At 42.8% G+C, this 19802-nt stretch overlaps 1 protein-coding gene across 1 annotated transcript in view; it reads left to right on the top strand.

The window, feature by feature from the left end:
- The window catches only part of ADAMTS18 (ADAM metallopeptidase with thrombospondin type 1 motif 18), a 131180-nt gene extending 120063 nt beyond the window's left edge, over positions 1–11117 (top strand). The window contains exons 18-23 of the mRNA XM_049786271.1: positions 200–326; positions 3215–3419; positions 5711–5896; positions 6215–6430; positions 8429–8576; positions 10827–11117. Coding sequence (XP_049642228.1) covers positions 200–326; positions 3215–3419; positions 5711–5896; positions 6215–6430; positions 8429–8576; positions 10827–10942 — 998 coding nt within the window. The 3' untranslated portion in view covers positions 10943–11117. The remainder of the gene's footprint in view (positions 1–199; positions 327–3214; positions 3420–5710; positions 5897–6214; positions 6431–8428; positions 8577–10826) is intronic.
- Positions 11118–19802: the final 8685 nt, after the last annotated feature.

Raw genomic sequence — 19802 nt, 5'->3', positions numbered from 1 at the left:
GCTTTAGGATCCACCACAGTCTTTTAAAGTCAGAAAGCTTCACTATTGAAAATAGTCAAATAAGAAAACTCTTCTCCCAGGGTAAGGCAGTTTAGGTTAGTTGCAGATTTCACTTCAAGGGAGGCATGAGGATCAGAAGTTGAATTGGGGGATAAACTCGAATTGGTTCTTGGTCATTTTCACATTGTTGTTTTATTAGGTTACATAAGCATAAAGGCCATCTGCTTGCGAGATCAAAAGACGCCAGTCAACTCCTCATTCTGCAATCCAAGAACCAAGCCGGCCATTGAACCTAAAATATGCAATGCTTTCTCCTGCCCTGCTTAGTAAGTAATCTGGAAACATATATCTGATGATATTTGAACTGCTGTGCCTTGATTTTTCTTATGAGATTATGAGACCGCACTTCATTGTCCAGGCTTCTGATGAAAGGAGAATTGAAGATAGGTAAGATGTCCCTTCCAAATAATCTCCCCTCTACCCCTCAAAAGTAATCAAAGCAAATATTCTCACCTTGAGACTGAAATATGAATCTTGAAGAATACAGGTGACTTTAGACATTCATATGCTTCTGACTTTGTGTGCAAATGGCAGTAAAAGAGGCATCAAGGTGTTTCATATTTATTCATTTGCTTAGTATAGCCATCTTTTCTAGTGAAATCATATAAGACAATAGAGAATCTTTTATTAGTTCAACTTATATGTAGTTGTGTGTTCCCTATTATAAAGTTGTCCAGAGAATTTTAAAAAATTCTTATGCAGACTGTGAACCCCCAAATGCAAATTACACAGTAGTAAGAGACGACATGAAAACCCAAGGGGAGAGGCCAAGTGGGAACAGCAGTCCTAATGATGGTGCCTTGTGGGAAACTCAGTGAGTTGGCTTTGGGATTGCTTTTAACCTCACTCTTGTTTGAACACTAATTTTAAATAATCCTCCAGCCAAATGGAGTTGCTTCTAGTGTGATTTATCCTCTGCCAAATGTGTATGTACAGAATTGACAGAGTTTCTTCTCAAATCATGTTGCATTCACTGGTGTTTCAGATCATCTTCAGAAGTAGTGTTTGCATTGTGGTGATACATTCATGTTGCATCATCTTTGTATAAACACAGATAGTTTTTTTCCTTGCAAAGAATACAGGTGAAATCATCATTGTGATATTTATCATCATTTGGGACATCTGCCCATTCCAAGTGCACAACTGTTATCTTAGAATCAGGAACCAGGTATATTCTATGGGGGAAGTGAAGGGGAGTTGCATGTGAATTTTGCTCTTCTGCTAAGAAATATCTGGTTCTGAGAAGTGTTCTGTGGGTCTCAGATGTAGCCTAGTGGAGGAGTCCTAGCTCTTGAGTGCTGGCTCTTAGAGAGTACAGTCATTCATTTCTATGGGCTTTGTATCTCTATGTGTGTCAGAACATTTAGGAATTTTCTGCATGCTTGAGTGGGAGGCTGCTGTTTTCTGACTTGCAGCCTCCTCACCACACTTATCTCCTCTCACAAAGAAAGGGGCCATTTGTCTGTAGAGCCATGAAAAGGGAAGAGCATAAGTCCAGCCAAATTCTAGATCTTCCTCATTGGCTCCATGTTCCTACCATGTTCCTTCCCTGGTTTGCAAGGACAGGACTTCTCAATATAGAGCTGAAATGGTGAGATGGGCAGAACCTTTGTTCCCTTTCTTTCTTAACCCTTTCATGTTTGTAGTTTATCTATCCATGTTATTCTTGTTGGTACATTTACAAAGTCCATTTGGTGTGTAGTGTATGGCTTTTCCAGCTTTTTCCAGCTATTATCCCTTTCTGGCCTTGTTTCCTTTTTGTGATCTGTCCTTTTATAAATTGCTTTCTTAGTTTCATCCTGTATGTCCCCAATTTACATGATCTTTACTTAAGGAACCCTTGAAATATCCTGGGAGCCCCAGTTGAGAAACATAGAGAAAAGAAACTTGAATTTGTACATAAAAGTGCCATCTTCATAAGAGAATGCTGAGAATAATAATTTCTTAACGCTTTGTCATATGAAATCTAGAAATAACTGTACAAGTACCATGGGAAATAAGAGAGGGAGAAAAATGTAGAACTAGGCAAAAGGACAGAAATATATAGACCTAACAGAAATCATATTGGATCTTAGAAAAGTCTTGTTCCTTACAGTAGAACTTAAGAAATTCACTGGGCCAGTGTAAGTCTCAGACATTGCTGCTCTCAGATGTTCAGTAATCGTAGCTGGTCTTTTTTTTTTTGTATGTGGCACCTTCAGACAAAAGAGTCTCAACTTGTCACAAGTAGTTGTTGAAAGGATTAGTAGTTTCAGTTGGTCATCCTCAAACTTATATCTGGTTTCAAAGAGCTGTGGAAAAAAATGGTCTGGTAATCCTGAAATAGGAACATGGGGTTATATCTCTAACCCATCATTATATTTTATGAGCAGTCAAAAAAGTAGTGTATATGTGTGTGGACATGCTTAGAGAGGGTTAGGGGGACTCTTTAGAAATATTCTCATGAGACCATTTCTGTGTGTTCATAGACTTGCACACCCCCACCTTCTCAATAATCTATTAGAATCCATTAGCCTCATAATTGTATGTTATTAACTTCTGTGTAAGTTATCTGAAAGTTTTGCTTTATTTGTATCTCCAGTTTTTCCCCGTACTGCAGGCTCCTGAATGGAGCAATATTCATTTTTTCCCAACCCTATTGGCCTAAGGTAGACCCTAGCTCAAAATTAAAATTCCAGTATATTTGAATGCTTACACGAATTTTTCAAGATTTCCAAATAGTGCCTGTTTCTTCCCCTGCAAACTACAGGGGTGTGTTCCCACTCCACCCCAAAATATGGGGTGGTTCAGTGAGACTTTACTCCTAGTCGCAACCCCATGCATGCAGACTTCCACCTCTATTAAAAAAACAACTAGGGGCCGGAGAGATAGCATGGAGGTAAAGCATTTGCCTTTCATCCAGAAGGTCTTTGGTTCGAATCCCGGCATCCCATATGGTCCCTTGAGCCTGCCAGGAGCGATTTCTGAGCGTGAAGCCAGGAGTAACCCCTGAGCGCTGCCGAGTGTGACCCCCCCCCCAAAAAAAAAAAAACAAAAACAAAAAATTAGTAGGACTCATCTTTGTCGGTGGTGAATCACTTATAGTAACTGCTTCAGACCTGAAAATCCAAAAGATCTTGTCTTAATGGGGATTCGTTTTGTTTGTCACTGCAAGCTGGAAGCCAGGTGAATGGAGTGAATGCAGCAGGTCATGTGCAGGAGGCCAGCAGAGTCGGAAGATCCAGTGCATGCAGAAGCAGCCCTTCCGGCGGGAGGAAGCCGTGGTCCATTCTCTCTGCCCTGTGAGCACGCCCACTCAGATGCAAGTCTGCAACACTCACGCCTGCCCCCCGGCATGGAGCTCTGGGCCCTGGTCACAGGTAATTGTCAATGTGTTGAGTCACAAGGCTTGATCCCCAAGAAATTCTCATAGGTGACACCTTACTGGAAACCGCACTGGCCTCTACCTAGCAGAGATAAACAAACTGTGATGCCTAGGTTGGTTTACCAAAAAAAAGCAGTAAATGGCACAAAATGTGCCAGGGCTGAGAACTCTGCCCAGCTCTGCTTGAACCACAGATGGCAATAGTTTGGGAATGGATCAAATAAACAGGCAATGAATACAGGGTTATCTGGACTAGAAGATCAGCTGGTGGTTCCATTTTTGCCATGCTTTCCTTTCAGAATGACATATTATATCCCAGAGGGTATTCATTTCTAATTATTAAGCAATGGGTCAGGAAAAGAATCAGATGGGTTCATAAAGGCTTATAAGGTTCCTCTTCTTCAATGACAAGACATTACAGGAGTTGTTGTTGTTATGGCTTTCCTAAGGGACCACCAGAGTCTAGACAGGAAATATATCTGTTCATGCTCAGCTACAGTTTAAGTTAAGCACATGCCCTGTCCCTGAGAAAAAAGGTCTAATCTAGGCAGTAAATGAGGTTGAATTGGGTTCCTTTCTTTGCAGTTAAGGAGCTTTTACTTATGTGCAAAGTGATAATTCAAAGAACTATTTCAGTTCTATATTTCAGTTCACTATATATAAGTGGGATGGTTGAAGGCACTATAAGTTTGGGGGACTCATGATAAGGTGAACATTTACCCCAGTTTCATATGATTCTACACCTATCAGGGTTTAGACTTCACAAACCCTTGTTTCCTTTGAGAACTTGTTGATGATGCTGTGAGCTCCTGTTCTTTCCATAGAGATTCTCCTGGGAGACTCTTTTGGAAGCAATTTAAATATTTTAGCTTTTGAGGGGGAGGGTGTTGGAATTTTGCTCCATGGTAGACAGCCCTGTCTGGTATTAGACCCTACTGTCCATCTCTACTGCTGTTGGTTTCTGATCAAGCTACATTAGTTCTTTGATGCTTACATGTCTTATCTATAAAATGGGAGAATAGTAATGACCGTGTTGGGTGGCATGTTAGGTTCTGAGACAAGAAACAAGAGGAGGGGCTTTGCCACAGGGAAGCAAAATTGTCCCCTGCTTTTGTTGCATCTTGCATCATCATAGGTCCAGCGCTGTCATTTGTAAGAATGTGGAGAATGGGACCAGAGAGATAGCATAGTGGGAAGGGTATTTGCCTAGCATGAAGCCAACTTTGGCATGCCACATGGTCCCTCAAGCACTAACAGGAATGGCCACCGTGTGCAGAACCACAAGTGACCCTTGAGCACCACTAGGTGTGCCCCCTTCAAAAAAGAATGTGGCAAGTGAGGACTTATATGATTCTCTGTGCACCCCTGGAACTGTGGCTAGATGTTTAAGCATCAAATCAAGGCAAGCAGGACCCCCAACTCACATGGTCCTTAGACAAGACTATGATGGTCAGAGAGGGGATTCCAGTTGAGGAGAAAGAATGTCTTTTTGAACATACTAAGACTTTAATTCCTTGAGGGCAAGCCCGTGCCTACAACCAAAGTCTTCTAACTGGCAAATATGAAAACAGAGCAGAGCCATTCCTAGCTCCTTCCTTTCATGGATTCTAGTGAAGCTTAAGAAAGTGATGAGTGCATATTTACTTTCAGTTCACACAAGGCCTAGTCTGGAGACAGCAGATGTTGGGAGCAAGAATTGGAGGCCCTCCCTTTTTATTAATGTCACAGTTGGTTATACCCCCACGGCAATTGCTGTCACCTTCCTCCTTTGAAAGATAAATGATCCTCTTCTGCCAAGTGCTCAGATGTACTGTGCCTTGAGCCAGGGGAGACACATGGTCTCACTAGTGAATGGGCTCCGCACCATTCATTCCCAGATGGCTAAGCATAGGGCTGGGGAAAGAACAAGGCTTCTCACCGTTTAGGTAACAAAACTCCCCAGCAGGGGCCAAAGAGAAAGCACAGGGAGGAAGGCTCTTGCTTTGCAGGCACAGGCAGCCTCTGAGGTTCCATTCCTGGCACCACTCGGTCCCCTGGAGCACCACCAGGGAACCAAGGATAGTCCGTGAGCTATTTTTGGTGTGACCCAAAATTCCAATAAATAAGCTCAAGAAACTCACCCGACCTGGGCCAACACTAAAGCAGATGGGCTCTCGAAACAATGAGGCCAACACCTCCTACAGGGAGTCGAGGGAATTGCAATCTGCTATGCTGTGCTATTCTTACATGGAGAAAACCGCTTAGGACTGAAGCCATGTAAATACATGAGCATTTTTGGTTTTCCAGTGTTCCAAGACCTGCGGGCGTGGGGTCCGGAAACGGGAGATCTTGTGCCAGCGGCCCTCCTTGCCAGGGAGCTTGCCAGAGAGCCTGTGTACCGCCAGCCCGCGGCCAGCATCGCAGGAAGGCTGTGTCCTGCAAAGGTGTCCGAAAAACACCCGGCTGCAGTGGACTGTGTCCTCGTGGAGCCAGGTAGGAACCACCAGGTGTGTCTCTTGAGCTCAGGGCCTGCTTGGAGGTAAGGATCCCCCAAAATGCAAGTACAATGCTCCTTCCCGCACCCAACCCACCCAAATCCACTGCACCAGGGACACCAGCAACTCCATCCTTAGTACAGTCACTGGAGAGATAAAAATCAAGAGCATATTACACATCACATATCACATATCACCATATCACATGGTGGTTAGAGATCCCTCCATGGTGTCCCCAGGGCTTGCATATACATCCTTTAATGCAAACTGCAGTCTTAGAGCTGTGCAAGCTGACATCTCCCTTCTTGACTCTCAGTGCTCCACCACCTGCGGTCAAGGGGTGCGGCAGCGGGAACTGCAATGCAGCGAGAAGGCCTTGCAGGAAAAGCTGCTGAAGTTCCCGGAGCGGAGGTGCCGCCATGTGAAAAAACCACTGGTGGACTTGCAGGAACCTTGCAGCCGCGGGCCATGTCCTGCTAGGCCAGCCTACAACGGGGTGGCGGCTGTGTGGTACCCATCGCCATGGCAACAGGTGAGCCAGGCCCTAAGAGGCTATAGTGTGTGTGTTTGGGGGAGGGGGGGATGTCCAGCGTCCTCCAGGAGGCACAAACCCAGGGCTTCAGTAACTTTGAACCCTCAAGAAATTTTAATTTAGTTTTGATTACTATTAATTGGGGGGCAGTTCTTGGGACTACACCCAGCTGTGTCAGGGATCACCCCCGACTGTGTGCAAGGCAAACACCGAACCCCTGTACTATCTCTTGGTCCCCTTGAGAGAAATTCTTTTTGTTTTTGCTTTTCTGTTTATTTGGTGTTTGGTTTTGTAGCCACACTCGGAGTGTTCAGGGGTTACTACTGGTTCCGTGCTCAGAAATTACTCCTTATAGGCTCAGGGGATCTTATGGGATTCTAAGAATCAAACCAGAATGGGCCTGTGCAAAGCAAACACCCTACCTGCCCTACCCTTTGTACTATTGCTCCTGCCCTAAGTGAAATATTTTTTTGCATGGTAAAAGGAGTGCCCAAGCATAAGGAGCAAAGGCCTGAGGATTGTAGGGAAAGGCCTGGCATCTGACCAGCTCCACCTCACTAAGCTCTCTTGGCACACACCCTGAGATGACAACTTCTCAGATATGACAGTTTCCTTTAACTTTTGTCACAAATAAGCATGATGCAAGAAGATAGAACCAGGTCTTTGCTCTAGAAACAAAGTTTACTCTTCTGCTTCACGGACTGGAGCCTGATATAGCTCAGAACTGCCACTCTGGGCCCAGCTGATTCCTGGGCCTTGTGTCTGGGTAAGAGCACAGAGAGGAGTCATGAAACTGGAAATGAACCGTAAGGCCCTTCAACACACACACACACACACACACACACACACACACACACACACACACACACATGCCCATGCTCACGCAAGGGAATGAACTGAACTGGCTCAGTCTCTTTATTCTGCTTTTCCTATAACTCTTGGCAGTTTTATCTGTTTTTGACTCCTTGAATGGAGCTAGACAATAGAGTCTCACTCTGTTTATTTAGACCAGCAAGCAATCGCCAACAGGCCAAATGTGCACACCATCAGCATTTTATAAAGTTTTATTATAATTCAGCATGCGCTGAATTCATAGAGGCAGGATGAAGTAGTCCAACCAGTTCCCACATGACTAAAAGGTTACTAACTCTTGGTTCAAACAGTTAGATGAGGATGTGGGACAGTTGCCAAAACTCCCACCTTTTTTTACCCCAAGAAACTCTTCCTTCCCAAATCTTAGCTGTGAGGCTTGTCCAAAGTAAATAGGACAAGCTGTCTGCAATAAAATAGGAAAACTATGGGGCCAGAACAATAGTACAGTGAGGAGGGCATTTGCCTTGCATGAGACCAATTCGGTTTGATCCCCAGTATCCTATATAGTTCCCCGGAGCCCGCCTGGAGTAACTCCTGAGCATCGCTGAGTGTGGCCCCAAAACGAAAACAAAAACTAGATAAAATAAGGATCATTAATAATTTTTTAAGTGTTAACAACCTTTCCCCCCAAATATCCATGTCAAGGACTGTCTTTTTCCTGGATATCCTTTTGTGGTTATTCTGTTGTTTGGAACTACCCTTTTTCTTGCCCCTTAAAATTGGAGAGTGAAACTCTTTTTTCTTTTCTTTTTTTTTAAGCATCGTGATTACAAACATGTTTGTTGTGAGTTTTAGTCAAAATAACAGTTCCTTTAACAGTGAAACTCTTGACTTCTGGAAAGAACCCAGTTCATCAGAATGGGGCTGAGCACTGCGACCTTTCATAGAATTGACCCAACTCTCCTGAGTCCGTATTTGCTGATGCATTCTCGTGACAGTTTCTGTGTTTCAGAAACTTTATGGAGTCCCCGAATGAAGACACATTCTGGGGTCTCTAAGATGGTATTGACCCAAGACCTTCCTTTTTCAGAGTGCTTTCATAGGAAGGGCATCTCAGGAATGTCCTGAAGGTGGAAATTCTTGCCATGTGCTGATGTGCACATTCCCCTCCTTTTTCTCCTGCAGTGCACAGTCACCTGTGGAGGGGGAGTCCAGACAAGAGCTGTCCACTGTGTTCAGCATGACCGGCCTTCATTAGGTTGCCCACTTCGACAGAAGCCACCCGTGCTGCGAGCATGTAATACCAACTTCTGCCCAGTACCCGGGAAGCGAGGTAAAGTGCCTTTCCCTTCACCTTGCATGGGAAATCCACTACAGTGCCTCTTTGCGCCGCTGGCCACTGGACAACCCCTGGGGTTGCACTCACACCAACATCAAGGGGAGCAGAGCAGCGCCCCCTGGAGATGTGCAGACACTAATGAGGATAGTCTCTATTCAAACAACCCGTTTTGTTTGTCTGACCTGGGCATGCAGAGGAGATCTTGTTCTATAATTTCTAGATTACCAGGAATTCTGACTTGGGAAGAGATAGCATGGGATGCTTGGCAAGTCCATTTTGGTAAACTATGTAGGCAGTGGTCCTCAAACTATGGCCCGTGGGGCACATATTGTATTTGTTCCCATTTTATTTTTTTACTTCAAAATAAGATATATGCAGTGTGCATAAGAATTTATTCATAGTTTTTGTTTTTACTATAGTCCGGCCCTCCAATGATCTGAGGAACAGTGAACTGTTTAAAAAAGTTTGAGGACCACTGAGTAGAGTGAGATGAATTCGTGGGAGAAAATCACCACCTTGTATCATGCCCAAAGGTTCTCATGGGAATGAGATGATTGCAAAAGCGAACAAGAGTTGCTCCATTTCCCAGTGGAGACAGAGCTGGTAGGGTCAGTGAGAGCAGGTGTATACCTTTGCCACAAAGAAGTGCTGAGTTTAGAATAACATGATACTGTTGGGAAGATAGGACATTTAGTGGTCTGTGCAAACCTAGCCATTCTCTCCTGCTCTGGCTTATTCCAAAGCAATCTGACAATGCCAGAAAACTAGTTCTTGAGCCGGATTTCCTTGGGCTTCAGAATCACTTCGATCTCATACCTGCTGGAATTTTCTATCCGGTTGTGACTTTACCAAGATAATATAATTGCTCCTAACCCCAAATACACATTTTTTCCCATCTGGGGCAGCTCAAACAGAGTCATTTGTTCTCCTGAGTCCATATCACATCCCATTTCTCTGAGTTTTTAATCTGCCTTAGGCTTGAGTTCAAGCTCTGGGCATCAGTGTTTCCCCATCTTATCTAGGGTGTGCACCAGACCAGGGAACTACTTCCACAGTGGCTGCTTGGAGCCAGATCTCCTATCTCTGGTGGATTCCTGCAAACCTTGGACCTTTCTCAGAGAGTTTATGAAGAAGGAACCCACTTTTAGAGCAGGTTGTTAAGTTATTCCCAGGCCATTAAGTTATCACATCTCTACCATCTCTGGTCAAACCCCATCTGGGAATCTGACTCCTTCACCCCTCTGAGCTTTCACAAAAGCTCCAGTCCAAGTCTGTCCAAATAGCTCGACTTGGCTGCTCTGTCCAAATGGCCAGTCTCATAAATAAGCCCAGTATTGGTGACTTTAAAAGGATACACTTGGAGGCTGGAGAGAGAGTACAGAAGGGAGGGTGCTGACCTTGCACACAGTTGACCCCAGATTCAATCCTCAGCATCTCGTATAGTCCCCTGAGCCTGACAGGAGTAATTTCTGAGTGTAGAGCAGGAGTAACCCTCTAAGTACTGTCATGTGTGGCATGAAAACAAAAAACAAAAACAACAGGAAAAACAAAGAAGTTGCACTTGGGGGTCAGAGAGAATACAGTAGGCAGGGCACTGGCCTTGCATACATCTGACCCCAGATGACCCCAGGTTTGATTCTTGGCATCCCATATGGTCCCCCAAGCACCGCCAGGAGTGATTCCTGAGTGTAGCATCAGGAGTCAGCCCTGAGCACTCCTCAGTGTGGCCCAAAAACTATAAAAGAAAACAAAAAATAAAAAAGATGCACTTGAAGTGCCAACTTTACCCACTGGCCAGGCAATGCGAAAATTTACTTCAATCCACACCAAACAGTATAGCTGGTCCTCAAATCCAGGGACCCCTCCTCCTAATAGATTTAATTTCTGGCTCCTCATCTTCTAGGAACCTGATGGAAAACCAGAATCTCAGTCTCTCACCCAGATCTTCTCCAGTGGAGAAGCAGAACTCATGGTTAGCAAAGAAGCAGTTCTGGGGACTTTTTGTAAGGCCAAATAGTAGCTCACTATAGGCTCTTTTGGGAAAATTGCATCATTTCTGGCTGGTCCAGCCCTTTTATTCTTTCTTTTTTTTATCACAACTTGTTTACATGTCTCCCTCTCTCCTCTCAGTGTCTCATAGATCCAAAATGTGGGTTCCAGGGGACACTGGAGGTCTCCCCTACCTCCTGAAGGAAAAGCTTAAAGCCTTATCCCAAAATCTTTCTCATAACTTTCTCATTTCAGAAGATCCTTCCTGTGTCGATTTCTTCAGCTGGTGTCCACTGGTTCCTCAACATGGCGTCTGCAATCACAAGTTTTATGGCAAACAATGCTGCAGGTCATGCACACGCAAAAGCTGAGCCCTGCAAGCCCCCTTCATCACTGCCAGGCCAGCGTCCTGCCTGTCCCCTCCAAAGAGCCAGGGCTCTTTGTGTGCTGAGCACCCAAAAACCACTCCCCTGACCCCCAGACCTCCCCAGGAGCAGCTGCTGGTATTGAGGTGGCAGCTCAACCTCATCAGCTCCCTGAAGCACATGGTACTCTGAAGCACTTGAACCGGGGAACTCGATGACAATTTGGACTTATGGAAACACAGACCAAACCACTTTGATTTTGCACTGTCCCACAGAAAGAAGCAATGAGTTGCACAGGGCAGCCACGTTAGCATTTTGTGTTGACAAATTGGAATGTCTTCTCCATTTTGGGGATCCCATTCTGCTGGGGACGCCAGATGGTTCCATGGCAAAGACATCTGGATTTGCCAAGGGGCTTGGCAAAGACTGGGACTTGGAGATGTCAGACATAGGTGAAAGAAACCCCTCTTGGATTATTGGAAACCCATGATGGGATCCAAAACTGAAGTTACATTCAAAGCCAAATTCATGGTGCTCCCGATCATGCTTGCTGCTGGACTAGCAAGCGTTGTGTTATGTGCATCTAGTGTGCATGTGTGGTTTATTATTATTGTTGTTGTTGTTGTTATTTGGTTTAAAGTATAGTCTGCTTAGAGTCTGCAAGACAAAAATTCACAACTTGAAAAGTGTTCCAAGGAAGATCCTGAGCCATGGGGACTCTTTTAGTTCCCCATTGCCTTGAAACTTACAGTGAACATTACCACCACCAGCCTCAGCTAAAAGGCAGAGCCCGGCGCCCTTCCTGTGAGGTCACCTTCATAACTTTTGGTGCTAGTTGAATCCTGTACATGGGAACCTCGCATTGGTTCATGGGGACACAGACCTGGTGAGCTAGATGCTCCTTTATGGAAAAAAGTTTGGAGCAGCAGAATAGCAGCATGTTTGAAAAAAAAAAAAAAAGAAGAAAGAACATTCCCTGCATATTATCTGAGCTGCTTGGAAAATTCAAGGCCAGTTGTGGGTTGGATTTTTTTCCCCTACCAACTGACATGTTTAAATGTGCCCGAGTATTTGGTATTTAATAGAAAAAAAAGTTTCTCCATGGCAATAGAAAATCCATCTCCTTGCTATATCTGTATTCATCATAATAGGCCAAGGCCTTTCATTGAACACACATGTCTTATAATCTCTCCAATGCTATTTTTTTTCAATCTTTAGCAGCCAACAGCTGGTAGGCACTAATGAGCTTAAAATTGTCAATGGGAGGAAAAAAAACTTAAAGAAAGAAACTACACTATTTTGCCAAAACCAAAGTAACTGACAGGACTGGTTCCTCCTGTGATTTTTTTTCTTTTGGAAATGTGGTTATAAAAGGCATATTTTTATCATTCTGCTCTTGTTCTTAATGTCTTGGATGAATGTAACCCAATTTTCCTACTTTAAAAAATGTCCCCAAACAGCTCATGACAAGATCATCACACCCAAATGTACAGGGCTCTGTTAAATTATGAGCATCCTCTGCTTCCATTCTAATTGAAAGTGTGCCTTCTTGAAGGTCTGTGAAATCATGTTTGCAATAATCTCTCCCTCTACTTGGTTTGGTCCCAAGGAGTGGTCAGTGGCATCACCAGTAGAACATTTCCCCACACTCCCCTTGCCCTCTGACAAAATGGCAAGGTACTTGTGTCTTTTGTCTAATTTTCATTTTATTTTATGGGAAAATTAATTTATTAATAGCCTATTACATGTTCTCACTTGCTCCTCTAAGTGATATTAATTCTGAGGAAAACTGTTGAATAAAACAAAACCCTGGGTTCTAGAGAACGTCAAAATATATGTTAATATTTAATTTTATAAGGTTTATAATAAAGTCCTCTGTTTCTTTATCTTGAAAGCATGTTGTGCTCTTTGAATGACTTAGAAGTTGGTGAGATCCAGAGAAATCTAATGGTATAAATTGCAGAATTATTCCTTCATTTAAAAAATAAAAAGATAACTAGAGTGATACCACAATAGGTAGGGTGCTTGCCTTGTAGGTGGCCAGTCCCCAAGCCTCCCACAGTGATTCCTAAGAACAAAGCCAGGAGAAACTTCTGAGTGCCTCCAGGTGTGGCCCCAAAACAATGAAAAATAGAGGAAAAAATTGAGTCCAAGGCCAAAGAGATAGTACAGTGGATAGGGTGATTGACTTAAGTTTTATCTCTGGCACCCCATGTGATCCCTGCAAGCCCTCCCAGAAGTGAGCCCTGAGAACAGAGCCAGAAATTAGCCCCTGGGCCCGGAGAGATAGCACAGCGGTGTTGCCTTGCAAGCAGCCGATCCAGGATCAAAGGTGGTTGGTTCGAATCCTGGTGTTCCATATGGTCCCCCGTGCCTGCCAGGAGCTATTTCTGAGCAGACAGCCAGGAGTAACCCCTGAGCACCGCCAGGTGTGGCCCAAAAACAAAACAAAAAAACAAAAAAAAAAAGAAAGAAATTAGCCCCTGAGCATCAACAAGTGTGACCCCAAGAGGGTTCAGCTCCTGACATGAAGCTCACCACAGGAATTGTTTAGTACAGTCACAGAAATAATTACACTGAGAACTATCATAACAACATGTGACTGAATGAGGGAAGTAGAAAGCTTGTCTAGAGTACAGGCCAGTGTGGGGTGGGAAGGAAAGACAAGGACACTTGGGATATTGGTCATGGGAATGTTGCACTGGTAAAGGATTATATATATATATATATATATATATATATGTTAAAAATAAAAAAAATGTGACCCAAAGATCAAAATAAAAATGTTTGAGTCCAAGTGGGAAGACGTAAGAGATTTCCACAAATGATTTTTCTTGTTTGTATTTAAGATCAGAAACCAAATGTTGGAATGGAAAAAATGATGTTTTCTCTCTTCAGATCAGCTTAGAGAAGGATGGTCCCAATAGGGTGCCCTATAGGGCAGGAGTGGGAGCCATAAGGATATTTAAAACATTATTCACAGGTCATATAATGTGGGCAGATGGGCTGTGGGAAGCCAATGAGAAGCATCTATGCTGGTCAGTTATGGGCCAAGGCCAGATAACATGATATCCTGGGTCTTATATAGCAGCCCACGTTCTCCACCCCCTGCAATGTAGGGGTACAGTGGGTTTCACCTAGATTTGTGTACATACACTCTTAACATTCTCGCAGTGGGGAAGCTGCTTAGCATGATGGTTACTTGGAACATATCTCCATTGCTAAGTGTGTCCAACTTCCACATATAATGTTGCTAACTTGGGATGTTGGAGAGGTCGTTTTCTTATTGTTTTCCATGAATTTATTTTAGAAACTGTACAAAGGTCCAGCTATCTGCTTTACCTTATCTTTTATGTAAGATCTAAAAATCCTCAAACACCTCAGTGGTGACCACCACTGAGACAGAGGATCCTAGCATCTTTCCAACGAACCCTCACAGAAGGAGAAACTGCATGGACCTTCCTTCTCCAGAGAGAAGCCTATCTTGTCCAATCATCCCGAGTTTCCCAAAAGCAAACAGCATTAAGCAAATCTGTTAACTATAATTTCAGTGTAGTTAAGTAAAAAAGCTATTTCTTGTACATATTATTAGAGAAGCAAACTTATTTTGTTTTGTTTGAGGGCACACCTGGTGGTGCTGAGGTCTTACTCCTGGTTCTGAGCTCAGGAACCACACCTTGCAGGACCCAGAGGACTTATATGTGGTGCTATGTTCAAACTCATGTCAACCCCGTGCAAAGCAAGTGCTCTACCCTGTACTATTGCTCCAACATCTAGAAGCAAAATGTTAATAACTCCTGTAAATGGGAAGATTTTAAATTTAAAATCACATTTAAATCATTCATCTTTGTAAATCTACTATCACTTTAGTAAAAATCACTTATAAATCCACTTATAGTCTTTCCAAATGTTTAACCCTGATTCAATCCCCAGCAACACACGGGGTTTTCTAAACACAACCCATAGTCACTTCTGAACAGTGTCAGGATAATAACTCTTGAGTACCATTGGGTGTCCCCCACAATAAAAATTATAAGTAGATGTGAAAAATGAAAAATTACTGTGACAAGCAACTTTCAAATTAAGTGGTTCTCTGGTAACATTTAAATAATCATTCCATTCATTAGAAAATTTTTCATCATCCCACCCAGTAGTTCCTTTCTCTTCCCTGGCCACATATTTGGGTCCATCAGAAATTGACCCTCATCTATCTGGTATCTGTTCTCAGCCCATTGTGGATGGAGGTCAGCCCCGTGTACTTATGAAATAGAAAGAAACATAAATATCATTAAAAATTAAAACTTCTGCAGTTGGTTTCACTATGAAAACGTAAGTGATGCCTTCATATATAAAGCTGAACAGCTTTCTCTGTTTCTGAACTCATATAGATCATGTTTTAGAAATGATTTTAAGTAGAAAGTATAATTCCCAGGGGAAATGGAAGTTTCATTAAGATTATCTACCTGTATTTGTGTGACATTGTGTTCATAAAGTTTTACCTTTGTTAACTAAGTCCATTTTTTCTTCCCACCACTAAATGAATTCACACACATGAAAATTCATGGACTGAACTATCTTCTTGGTGGTTATTAATATCAACAAACCTCTGCAGTCCCACAATGATCAATATGAATTGTATATGCTTTAATAAAAAAGTATGTAGTGCTGTAATTATTATATTTAACACTATGTTTACAAACATGTTTGCAATTGGGTTTTAGTCAGAAAAATGTATTTCCTCCCTTCAACAGTGCAACCTTCCCACCACCAATGTCCCCCCACTCCTTGCCTATCTTCAAAACAGGCGTAGTTGCTATAATTAATTATTGAATTCATGGATGAAATTCCTCAATCAGAATAAGTCAACTATTTTATAAGTCCTAAGGAATATTCAATGTAGTGTCATTCATCTTAGGATAAAGATGGTCTTTCCAAAAAAAAATTTTTTAACTTAAATCCCAATGCTTGTGAACACAGAAAAAAGCAAATTATATCTGGTTAATTGTACCTATGCTAGTCATGTAAGACATTGATATTATAATATACTGTTGTTGTTCGATGGATTTTTACCTCTAGACATATTATCTGGAGTAATACCAGAATAAGATTTTTTGAATGTGTTTATGCAGTAGTTTTTGCAAAGTAGTCAGTTTCCTCATCTGTCTGCATGCATACATACATACTATTTCATAAGTGTATGGGGTTGATCTCTGTCCACAATGGGCTGAGAACAGATAGAAGAGGGTCCATTTCTTATACATATTCTTAGAGGAATATTTGGTTTGGGAACCACTGACCTAGGAAGATAAGAGCAGTGGGTTTATCTCCCTTGCATAGACAAAGGGGTTTCCTTTGCACCACATACATACATACACACATTGTCCTGTCTGGACATTTTGAAGGAAAAATTATTGGGTGTTTGTTTTTCTACAGATTGTTTCATGAGCAACACAATTCTGTTTATAATCACAGCATTCTAAAGGTCAAGGATAGCATTGCTGGTTGGTTTCATGGAGAAATGAACTTGAAGAATTGTTATAAGCACCTATTTGGGATGAGGCAGAGGGATCAGTGTTCCAAAGGAAGTACCATTGCTCCTTCTCCCTACCCTGTTCTGTCTCTTCCTCTCTTAATTTTATTTCCATCTTACCTTGCTTCCCCTACCTCTGATACAAGGTAGGTCACACATCCAGAACCCATAATTTTTAATGAACCCTTGGGTTCTTTCCCCCTTTACACCAGGCTGGTATACTGGCTTGCATTGCAGAAAGAGACAAGTTGGCTGTGCCACTTTAACAATAGGAGTGCTGGAAGAAAGGGTCTTTGAAGGTGAAACCAGGGCCAGGGGCTGTTCTTGCTGGGACAAGGCCCAGGCATGCTTCCCCAAACTTCCCCCATCTCCTGTCATGCAGTTGACACACAGGAAGGACTGGACAGCCCTCTCCTGGCAGAAGGCCAGATTTCCTGTTCTTGCAGACTCTCATTCCATAAACCTAGGGGCTGGAGCTCTCTCCTGTCCTCAAAAAAGGGTTCTTTCTCTTCTGTACCTTTCTCTGAAAGTCAACTTGACTCCAGGAATCTAGTTTTTAAGTGCTTGGCTCCATCACAGTTGCCTACAAATATGTTATACATAAACTTCTTAGACCTCGTTCCGGTGACTAAATTCATGAAACCTGGGGGCAGGGAATTTATATTTTTAAGGATATCTGAGCTGTTTAGAGGAATATTTGGTTTGGGAACCACTGACCTAGGAAGATAAAGAACAGTGGGTTTATCTCCCTTGCATAGACAAAGGGGTTTCCTTTGCACCAGGCCATCTGCCAGTTCTGCTGTGTTCTGGGATCAGCATAGCTGATAAAAAGGGACTTTTCCCCCAGTTTTGAACACTCTTAAGGCAAAGGAGCAACAGGCTTGCTTCTCATTGTCTTCTCCTTGGACTAAAGCCTCATGGATGAAAACAGCCACATTCTGTCACAGAGAAGTACAAAATTCCAACTGCAGTTAACAAGCAAGTCAATGTCCTAGCTATCTGGGCTTGGAGTCCTTTGTCATTTTCTTGCATACCACTCTCTGGTGTGACTTGACTCTCTAAAACAGCACCTGCTTGCCAACTCTTCTCCCACCCAAGTTCATATCGTTGCTGCTAGTGTCCACTCGGCTTACAAGCCCAGAAAACGACAACACTTGGAAATTCACCCTTGCCTTCAACCCTGGGAAGACCTTTAACAGTGTCATTAGCCATCATTCATTAGCCATGGACCTACTTGGAAGTCACTGGGGAAACTAGAACTATTTCCAGTGCAGTAAAACAGTGTCAATGTCTGCCATATACTAAAAAAAGGGGAACTATTAACAACCACAGGGAAAATGAAGACAGACCACGAAGAAGGCAGCTGCCGCTCTTGCCAAAGCTGAGATCAGAAGGGCCAAATTCAAGTTCAATGCTTCCGAAGCTTTTCAGGAAGTCACTGAATATCTAGGCACCCTCATGGCCAGGATTTCTTAAGGCCTGGGGTCATCTGACCCATGGCTGCCAACCCTCTGAAACAGGTGCCCAGCTGAGGGATTCAAAGGGCCGAGTGCTGGCAGTCTGGGCAGGCCCACTGCCAAACTACTCCCGGCCCCAGAGTGGGAGGAAGTTGCTTCCTGTGTGACTATTAAAGCAATCCTGACTGGGTGGGCATTTGGACTGTCGTTCCCAGTGGCAGCCTCACTGGTGGAGTTTATAACTGAACTGAACGGCCGCCAACCTCCATCAAGGAACAGGAAACAAGCCTTGGCTGCGGCCAAAGCACTTGTTCTCCATCCACATTTACTCGCCCAGGTAGAGGAGGGATAAGTTGGAGGAGGGGAGGTCTGAGATTCTCAAAGCAGCGATTGTTTTCAGCGATCTTCCCTGGCAAGATCCGGAAGCCATGAAATGGGATTGGGGGGTGGGGTGGAGATTAATGGGCAGCCTGACCCTCCTGTCTCTCTGGAAGGCACACTCTGGGCATTGTTGGCCACACAAAGAGCCTTTCAGGCTTTCTCTGCTGTTGGGAGGCCATGTTTGGGAGTTAGGTGTCTCAGTCTCCTGGGTGCTAAGTGGTGGGAGAGATTTAGACAATCTTATCAGGCCAGATAATTCACAAGGTTTTATGCCTTCAAACACAGTAGCTCAAGCATACCCCCGCCCCCGCAGCTCCCCTTCCTTCCCACCTGTTCTATGACACACAGAGTATGGATTGAGGGGCACTAAGCCCTGGTGAGTGTCGGAGGTACTTGAGTGGCACTCTACCCTTGAACTCTCACATTCACACCCTCATTATCACCCCCACCCCCAATCCTATTTAAGGAGGAGGACATTGAGTTCAGCAAAAGTAACTTCACAGGAGGCCTCAGCAAAACAGACTCAAACTGAAAATAGTTTCCTGAGATTTAGAATACAGGGGTGGTTTTTGGTATTAAAATCTTTCCATTTAGGAAAAAAAGAGCCATTATTTGGAGGTAACATTGGTTTATGAAGTCAGCTAGGTTTCATGGATACATGCTCCAATATTCATGTATATACTACTAGATGTTCACCTACATCTAGGATCAGTTTTATTTTTCAAAAAACAGTCTGTTAATAAGTTTTATTAATTGTACCATGGCTTCTAACTCTTCAAAAAAGACCAATTCTACAATGACAAAAGAAAAAAAAAGACCAATTTTGGGTAAACTACAAGAAAAAAAAACATGTTTAAAGCTCTGCAGTTTATGTATATTTTAACATGGTGTAGAGTTGTATCTTATGTGGAGAAACAACTACTAAAAGGGTATGTTTATTTTACTTTCTTTTTTATTATTTTATTTCCATTTATTTTTTCTTACTTATGGCTTGTTTCCTATGGGCAGGCTATAGATACAATGGGTGGGAGCTTAAAATCCCACTAGAACTTCGGAAGAAGCAGGAAAAGCATTTCAGAAAACATAAATGATTGTTAGATAATGAAAAGGATTTCCTCCATGTCAGATCATTAATAAAAGGCATTTCTTAATTCTGAATATAAATTTAACAGGAAGTATACATCGCTTACATGTATTAATACATGTATTAAAGTATACACCTTTGGTCAGGATCACATATGGGAGGCAAAAGAACTCAAAGAACCTCAGTAAATGCTTTAAAAGTTGAACTGATATTTGAAATACTAACCATTATAAGTAAGATTAGTTTATATATTTTGAGTTGGATTTAATGAATTGTCTACTGAAGTGAAAATGTCTTCAGAGGAATATAACAAAACTCAGAGCATTCATAACATATTTACAATATCCAGATTTTTTACAATATCCAGATTATAATATAAAATAATTCTACCTACAAAGAGTTGCTAAAATACTA

This window comes from Suncus etruscus, chromosome 14 (genome assembly GCF_024139225.1).
Source record: "Suncus etruscus isolate mSunEtr1 chromosome 14, mSunEtr1.pri.cur, whole genome shotgun sequence".
NCBI classification, from domain to species: Eukaryota; Metazoa; Chordata; class Mammalia; order Eulipotyphla; family Soricidae; genus Suncus; species Suncus etruscus.
The sequence above is the reverse complement of the archived record's forward strand: the minus strand, read 5'-3'. Positions and strand labels throughout refer to the sequence as shown.